The sequence below is a fragment of the Colobus angolensis genome, unplaced genomic scaffold, assembly GCF_000951035.1.
Source record: "Colobus angolensis palliatus isolate OR3802 unplaced genomic scaffold, Cang.pa_1.0 Scaffold119, whole genome shotgun sequence".
Lineage (NCBI taxonomy): Eukaryota > Metazoa > Chordata > Mammalia > Primates > Cercopithecidae > Colobus > Colobus angolensis.
Window position 1 is genome coordinate 4,363,354 of NW_012113030.1, and position 9,325 is coordinate 4,372,678.

The 9,325-nt window shown below is 40.0% G+C and overlaps 1 protein-coding gene and 1 pseudogene across 1 annotated transcript in view; both read right to left on the reverse strand.

Moving 5' to 3' along the window:
• Window positions 1–29: 29 nt before the first annotated feature.
• On the reverse strand, window positions 30–376 carry LOC105500950 (annotated as a pseudogene).
• A 615-nt stretch (window positions 377–991) lies between these two features.
• TRAPPC6B (trafficking protein particle complex 6B) overlaps window positions 992–9,325 on the reverse strand; it is an 18,363-nt gene continuing 10,029 nt past the window's right edge. The window contains exons 4-5 of the mRNA XM_011926272.1: window positions 3,203–3,296; window positions 992–2,159 (exon numbers count right to left, since the gene is read on the reverse strand). Coding sequence (XP_011781662.1) covers window positions 2,128–2,159; window positions 3,203–3,296 — 126 coding nt within the window. The 3' untranslated portion in view covers window positions 992–2,127. The remainder of the gene's footprint in view (window positions 2,160–3,202; window positions 3,297–9,325) is intronic.

The following is a 9,325-nucleotide window of genomic DNA, read 5'->3' on the forward strand; positions in this document are numbered from 1 at the left end:
ATTAAGAGGGGGCAGCACAGTGGAAGCCCTCATGAGTGCAGGGCCTGCCACTTGTCCAGAGCGCCACGATTGGGAACGTACTTGACCCATCTGGGATGAGCCGCTTCTCAGCCACCATGTCTTCAAATTCATTGGCATTGAACTTGGTGAAGCCCCACTTCTTTGAGATGTGCATCTTCTGGCGGCTGGGGAGCTTGAACTTGGCCCTGCACAGGGCCTCAATCACATGCTCCTTGTTGTGCAGCTTGGTGCGGATGGACATAACTCGGCCAATGTGAACCCTGGCCACAGTGCCCTGGGGCTTTCCAATGGCACCTCGCATGCCTGTGTGGAGCCTACACTGGGGTAGTGCAAGGTCAGAAATATGAACATCCATCTGAAAGGTCTGTCTCCAAGGTCCCTTAGAGCAACCCATACAACAAACAGGCTGCATCACTACCAAGGAAGCTGCTGTTTGCAGCCATTGGGAACTTTCCTAAATTTTTTCAAAATTAAAATTTTTTCTCCAAAATATGTGAGAATTAGGATTTCAGTCATGCATTGCTTAGCAAAGGGGATACATTCTGAGAAATGCATTATCATTAGGAGATGTTAAAATTGTACAATCACAGAGTGTACTTACACAAACTTAGATGGTACGATCTACTATACACCTAGGCTATGGCCTTTTGCTCCTAGGCTACAAACCTGTACAGCATATTATTGTAGTGAACACTGTAGGACACTGTAACACAATGGTAAGTACTTGCATATCTAAACATAAAGAAGGTACAGTAAAAATACAGTATTGTAATCTTATGGAACCACCGCCATGTATGTGGTCGGTCATTGACTGAAACACCATTATAGGGCACGTATCTAGAATTTAATAAACCAAGGTAAACAAGTATCTTTGTAATACTGTACCCTTCCATGAAAGGAAAATGGTATGCCTCTAACTTGAGTTTTCTTTAATGTTCTAAAGTACATTTGTATAGTTTTTATTTCATGATTTAATATAATGTTTGGTTTATAGTCAATCTTCTTAATCTGCCATTTCTATGGCAGAGTATCAAAATATCTTGTTTGGTGTGTCAGTCACCCCCTTCTGCAGAGTTCCTTGTCACACAAATACATGCAAAAGGGTAATAAATAAATGGAAAACAAAGTATAGTTTTAGTAATCAAAACATGCAAGGTTCTAACAAAAGCTGGAGATATCTGCTTATGCCAGATAATTTAAGTAAGAGAAAGTAAGTAGAAGAGGGGGTAAGAAAGATATATCAGATGAGCACTGACCCCAAACCACTAAGATGATATGGTCCTAAAAATGTTAGAATGACTAATCCAATTATCCACCTCTCTGCTCAGCTGGAAGAGTAAAGAAGGGAATAAAGATGTTAGACCCTTTACCAGGACTTCCATGCATGGGGAGAGAAGCTGAAAGTCAAAACTGTAACAGGAATAAATACAAAAATTCTTTCCAAACATACCTAATATTCTTTGGCCCTAGAGTCACTGAATTCACATTTAAACTAATCTGTATTTCATTTTGATTACATTAATGGAGCTCTGAAGGAATGAAACATATTAAAGCAAAATTAAATTTATAAACAATTTAGGCAGTCATATATGTATTTATATATACACATATACAATGTATATATGAAATCCTTATACAGGTGGAGAAATTCTTAATAAATTATAAGCAATAAAATAAAAAAATTTAGTATGTTTGCTTTTTAAAATAAAACAAATTCATACTTTATCAAAATTTGTTCATTCTTATCACAAATAATTCTATTGGTACATAATTTTCTCTCATGCTAATTCAACAAACCCTGAGCTTTGTTTCTCCATCTATGGCTAAATACATATCACTCTAACCAAATAAAAAGGTTTAAAATAAGGGTCCTACATCTTGGTGTCTGGTTATTTGAAATCAGGGTTTCATTTTGAATAGTTTTGGTTAAGTGTATGTCATGGCAGAATGTCCCTTTATCTCCTTTGAGTTGATCTGTGTTAAACTGATAAAAATACATGCTTACTCCTGCACAAACATCAAACAATTAAATCATCACTACTTGAAATACTTTTACATGAATAATTTATCTCTTTACACTGTTGAAGCCTTGCATTTCAGAATGTTCTACAGCTTCTGTATCATCACCTGAAATTTGCCTAAAAAAAAAACATACAAATAATTATTTGATTTTTAGATACAAAGAAAACAAGTCTAAACATCAATTTTCTGTTCCATATAGGAAACAGTTTCAGTCAAGAAATCTGCTATGTCAAAAACCTTTTCACATTCTTCATAATATTCAATAAAGTCAATTCTATTTTTTTCTTTTCTTTTTTGAGACAGATTCTTGCTCTGTCACCCAGGCTGGAGTGCAGTGGTGCGATCTCAGCTCACTGCAACCTCCACCTCCCGGGTTCAAGTGATTCTCCTGTCTCAGCCTCCTAAGTAGCTGGGACTACAGGCGTCTGCCACCACGCCCAGCTAATTTCTGTATTTTTTTTAGTAGAGACAGGGATTCACCATATTGGCCAGGCTGGTCTCAAACTCCTGACCTCGTGATAAGCCCATCTTGGCCTCCCAAAGTGCTGAGATTAAAGGTGTGAGCCACCACGCCCAGCCAGTCAATTCTATTTTTGGGGGATGATTATATGGTTTGTGAGTAAGCACTTTCATTTCTCTTTATGAATCCTACATTTGGGTACAGTATTTCATTACTAATGATCACTGTAAATGGAAATATAACAAAGCTCAAGTCCATTTTTTTCTCAGTTGGTAGCTCTGGTGAAAAGATCTTTAGGGAGACATTTAGTGATAAAAGAGTATCTGGTTTTACTTAGCTGTATATAATAGATGTATCTTAAACAATTGTTTAAAAATAGCATTTTCAATGTTCTAGGGAAATCTGCTATCTTAAAACAGTGCACGAGATATTCAGAAGAATATCTTTTAAAAAGCTAAAGTTTAAATAACTTTAGAAGACTTAAAAATCATCCCTCAAATTGTCTTATAAATTTGGATTTCTTTAGTCCATTATTCAAAAATTACTGAATATGAATATAGTATGCTACATATTACTAAATGTTACATTGATAAAACTAAAATGAAAGTTTCAGCATTTTAAATTTCCTCTCAATTAAAAAAAAAAAAGACCTGAAAACAAATTACTAAAACATCTGTAAGAAAAGTGAATTCAACTTACAAGCAGGCATTGAAGACACTTCAGCTGTTACAATACTTTTTATTCCCAAGTTTGATAAGCCACCTCTGATTAAACCACATGTAAATGCTAAATACTAAAAGGAAAAAAAAGTATTAAAAATAGTAAGGATTTACTAAAATAGTAAAGCTATTGATAAATACAACATTACATGATTTATCATCAGTAAGTCACTCCTGTTTTAAAAAAGGATTTTGGAAGATTGTTTAAGTTACTGAAAAATATTGATAGATTTCACAGCTCCCCGGAAACTAAAGCATGGACATAGGACTTAAGACTTAAGCCCAGCCAATTAAGCACTCCAGTCCAGGACTGTGAATCTAGAGTCACTGATAAAAACAAGCCAGTAACAGACAGGAATTAGTTCTGGAGGCAGTAAAGCTAGTTTGTGTCTACAGTCCATGCTGCCCACAGCATTATAAGTAGATACATTCTGTGGAGTGACTTGGCTATCTTACTGGCTGCCTTAAACTCCCCTGGTTATTGCCTATTTTTTGAGCTTATCAACTGTGTTAGCTTACAAGCAGAATTTCTTTCCTCTATTTACAACCAAGCATCTTGACTTTTTCAAGACTTACAGCTTGCCACAACAAAGAATTATCAGGTTGAAAGTATCAACAGTTATTTAAATAACAATATATTTAAATAAATATAAATAATATAAAATATTATCTTACAAATAATATACATAAATGGGTACTAAAAAGTAACTAGATCTGAGTCATGAAATTCTAAGCGGAAGAGGTCTTAGAGATTGTTTATCCCAAGAGTTCTTAATCTGGGAATTTGTGACCCGTATGAAAATAAAAACCATGCATATGTGCGTATTTATGGGGAAAGGTGTTCCAATTCTCAAAGATGTCCATAACTCAAAATAGTTAGAAATCACTGAATTGGTCTAACTTACTCTTTTCACAGCTGAAGAAACCAAGATCCCAAAAAGTTAAGTGAGAACCAGAAACATTAAGTTAGATGTTAATAAAAAAGAGAAAATACACCAGGCGCAGTCTGCAATCCCAGCACTTTGGGAGATCTCTGTAATCACGCCTGTAATCCCAGCACTTTGGGAGGCTGAGGCAGGCGGATCATGAGGTCAGGAGTTCGAGACTAGCCTGGCCAACATGGTGAAATCCCGTCTCTACTAAAGATACAAAAAATTAGCCAGGCATGGTGGTGCACATCTGTAATCCCAGCTACTCAGGAGGCTGAGGCAGAAGAATTGCTTGAACACAGGAGGCGGAGGTTGCAGTGAGCTGAGATGGCACCACTACAGTCCAGCCTAGGCGGCAGGCCAAGACTCCATCCAAAAAAAAAAAAAGGCAGAAAATACATACATTAACCATAAAAATGTAATTAGAGCCAGGATACCCCAAAAATATAGAAAATAGGCAATCAGGCCAGATGCAGTGGCTCACACCTGTAATCCCAACACACTGGGAGGCCGACGTGAGGTGATCACTTGAGCCCAGGAGTTCAAGACGAGCCTGGACAACACAGTGAGATCCCATCTCTACAAAAATTTTGTTAAAAATTAGCCAGGCATGGTGGCCCATACCTGCAATCCTACCTCCTTGGGTGACTGAAGTGGGAGGATCATTTAAGCCTGGGGGGTCAAGGTCAAGATAGGCCATAATTGCACCACTACACTCCAGCCCGGATGACAGAGCAAGACCTTATCTTCTTTTTTTTTTTTTTTTTTTGAGACGGAGTCTCGCTCTGTCGCCCGGGCTGGAGTGCAGTGGCCGATCTCAGCTCACTGCAAGCTCCGCCTCCCTGGTTCAAGAGATTCTCCTGCCTCAGCCTCCCAAGTAGCTGGGACTACAGGCACGTGCCACCACACCAGGCTAATTTTTGTATTTTTAGTAGAGACGGGTTTTCGCCATGTTGGCCAGGCTGGTCTCGAACTCCTGACCTGAGGTGATCCACCCGCCTCGGCCTCCCAAAGTGCGGGCATTACAGGCATAAGTCACCGCACCCAGTGTAAAATCTCTTTTAAGGTTGAATAGTATTCCAATCTATATATATATATCACATTTTCGTTACCATTTACCATTCATCCTTAGATATAAAGGTTTTCACCTCTTGGCTATTGTGAATGTTGCAATGAACACAAGTGAAAAGACCCTTTCAAGATTGTAATTTCAATTCTTTTGGATAAAAGCTGTTTCATACTGGCTGAACCTGAGGCTATCGTCACCCCAAAAGAGACAGCAGAGGAATTCCCATAAGGGACTGCCCCAAAACATCTGGAAAGGAGGCTGGCTGGAATTCCAAAGAAAGAAGCATTAAACATCAGTGATCAGTCCAGAGCATTTATAAGGGAACTTATATATAGAGGAGGCTATGGTATCTCCTTGCTGGGACTGGCGAGATAAGGGATTTTCTTTCTCCCTGGGTATGTTCAACCTGTGAATGTACACAATGACGGGGTCAGGGTATAAAGTTTACATGAGGGCTTAAGAAATTTGGCTCAGGGTTGGAGCTAGTTCCTTTCAGGGTTTTGGTCAACAATCTGAGAAACCTTTATCAGTGCCTGGGAATGTTCAAAGCCCTGGCTTGGGTTCAAGCCTGCAGGACAAAACAAGCAGCAGGCCAGCACACACAATGGTTAAAAACCTTGTGTTTCTGAGTCAGGACAGAGAAAAAGTGAAGGAAACTGAGAGAACCAACATACCCCCAAGTGGGACTGTTGGATCTTACAGTTCTACTGTTAATTTTTTAAGGAACCTCCATATTCTACAGCAGCCGTATCATTTTACATTCCCACTAACAGTGCACAAGGATTCAGATTTCTCCCCATCCTCACGAATATATATATATATATACTTTTGAGTTGTTGTGTCTCTGTGTCGCCCAGGCTGGAGTGCAATGGCACTATCACAGTTCACTGGAGCTTCAACCTCCCATGCTCATGAAATCCTTCAGGCTCAAAAAATCTTCTTGCCTCAGCCTCCCAAGAAGCTGGGAGTACATGCTTGGCTAACTTTTTTTTTTATTTTAAGAGATGAGCTCTCGCTACATTTCCCAGGCTGGTCTCCTGAGCTCAACCAATCCTCCCATCTTGGCCTCCCAAAGTGCTTGGCTAACAAGTATGAATCACTGCACCCAGCCTGCTTGGCCTGCTCTGCCCTCCTGTATACTTGACTGATTGATCGATTGATTCTGAGACAGAGTCTCACTTGTCGCCCAGGCTGGAGTGCAGTGGTGAGATCTCGGCTCACTGCAACCTCAACTTCCCTGGTACAAGTGATTCTCCTGCCTCAGCCTCCCAAGTAGCTAGGATTACAGGCACCAGCCACCACACCTGGCTAATTTTTGTATTTTTAGTAGAGACAGGGTTTCATCATATTGGCCAGGCTGGTCTCAAACTCCTGACCTCACATGATCTGCCCACCTCAGCCTCCCAAAGTGCTGGGATTACAGGTGCGAGCCACCTCACCACCATATATTTTAAATCATCTCTAAGCCAGGTGCGGTGGCTCACACCTGTAATCCCAGCACTTTGGGAGGCTGAGGCGGGCCGATCACCTGAGGTCAGGAGTTTGAGACCAGCCTGACCAACACGGAGAAACCCTGTCTCTATTAAAAATACAAAAAAATTAGCCAGGTGTGGTGGCACATGCCTGTAATCCCAGCTACTTGGGGAGTCTGAGGCAGGAGAATCACTTGGACCCAGGAGGCGGAGGTTGCAGTGAGCTGCGATTGCACCATTGTACTCCAGCCTGGCCAACAAGAGCAAAACTCTGCCCAAAAAAAAAAAAACAACTCTAGATTACTTGTACCTGTCACGTGATCAATACAAAGAGGAAAAAAATTACCTATACCAAGCACACTGTAAATGCTATGTAAATCATTGTTATACTGTAGTTTTAGAATGTGTTTTATATTGTCCTTGGTTTTCTTTTGTTTCTTTGGAGACGTAGTCTCACTCTGTCACCCAGGCTGGAGTACAGTGGCACGATCTCGGCTTACAGCAACCTCCACCTCCAGGGTTCAAGCGATTCGCCTTCCTCAGCCTCCTGGGTAGCTGGGACTACAGGTATGTGCCACCACACCCAACTAATATTTGTATTTTTAGTAGAGACAGGGCTTTGCCATGTTGGCCAGGCTCGTCTTGAACTCCTGATCTCAGGTGATCTGCCCGCTTCAGCCTCCCAAAGTGCTGGGATTACAGGCATGAGCCCAGCCTTGTCTTTGGTTTTTTTTTTTTTTTTTTCAAATATTTCAAAAATCAAGGTTGGTTGAATTCTTGGTTGAACCATCAGATAGAAAGGGCCGAGTGTATATGGTTTGCAAATATTTTCTTCCATTGCTAAGTTGCCTTTTCATTGTCCTTTCTGTGCATCTTTTTAGTTTGATGTAGTCCCATTTGTCTATTTCTGCTTTTGTTGCCTGTGCTTCTGTTGTCTTATCCAAGAGATCATTGCCAAGACAAACGTATGAAGCTTTTCCCCTATGTTTTCTGCTAGGATTGTATAGTTTCAGATTTTACTTTTAAATCTTCAATCCATTTTAAGTTTATTTTGTTTGTTTGTTTTTTGGAGTCAGAGTCTCGCTGTGTTGCCTAGGCTGAAGTGCAGTGGCTCCATCTCGGCTCACTGCAACCTCCGACTCCCGGGTTCTAGCAATTCTCCTGCCTCAGCCTCCCAAGTAGCTGGGACTACAGGCGCCCGTCACCACACCCAGCTAATTTTTGTATTTTTTTAGTAGAGACAGGGTTTCACTATTTGTCCAGGCTGGTCTTGAACTCCTGACCTCATGATCTGCTTACCTCGGCCTCTCAAAGTGCTGGGATTACAGGTTTGAGCCACCATACCCGGCCTTAAGTTGATTTCTATGCACGGCATTAAGGCAACAATCCAATTTCATTATTTTGTATGTGGATGTCCACTTTTCCCGACACTCTTTGAAGAGATTTTACTACATTTCTTTTTGTTTTACAATTTTCCTTTATGATTTCCAACATGTGTGTTGGAAAGGCCTTCTCGACCACAAAATAACAAAAGTATTATGTTTTCTTTAGTACTTTTTTGTTTTCCATGTGAACCTTTAAGTTTCTCCCCACCTACTCCCACAGAAAAAGGGATATTCAATTGTCCCATACTATTTTTTGAATAACCTAACTCTCCCTTTGTTTCTACTAACAGAGGTTTCTTTTTGGCTACAAGTAACAATATACATATACTCAAAGTGAATGGAACAATATAAAGAATATCTCACATAACAAAAAGTCCACAGGTAAAGCACTTCCCAGACTGGTTAATTCAGAAGCACAATTCAGGTGCTTTCTATCTACATCCTGCTATCCTCAGTGTGATAGCTTTCATCTCCATACTTGTCCTTTCATGGCCATCAGAAGACCGTTGCAGATTAGCTTCAAACATCCATATCACATATCTTCACTGAGAAGCAGGAAAGGGATGCCAGCAAATCCCTATCTTTTATCAGTTGTTAAGAGCAACAGAAAATTTCTTATTCAAAGTCTTCAGACTTCCTTTATCTCATTAGCTGAGATTCCATCAAATGATCAGGCAAGCCAATACCATGATTGGCACAGAATCTAATCAACACTCACCCTCTCTGGACTAGGGAAGCACCCTATTCTACAGCACAAGGCAGCCATACAGAGTTTTAGACCAAAAAGAAAAAAGAAAAAAACATGGGGCTTTGTCAGCAAGGAAGGGAGAACGAAACGGCTGATGGGTTGGCATATGAATGTCTAACAAACCAACTTATCTGAACCCACCTTTTTCACACACACAATTCCCACACCTGTTTTATTTTGAAGTTCTCTACTGTGTTCTATTTTGATCTTCTGTGTCATTAGCTATTCCTGGGTCCTTATGACTTTTAACTTAATAAACTTTATATATGTATATTTGGTAGGAACTTTTTTTTTCTTTTTTTTTATATACTAATAATGTTTATTGAGGGAATCAGGATAAAACTAAAATAACAGACAAAGTATGTAAGAAAGAGGGGTAATTGAAGTGAAGGCATTTTTTTTTTTTTTTTAGGTGGACAGGAAGTAGAATTTATTGGTGAGTATTAAGAGGGGGCAGCACAGTGGAAGCCCTCATGAGTGCAGGGCCTGCCACTTGTCCA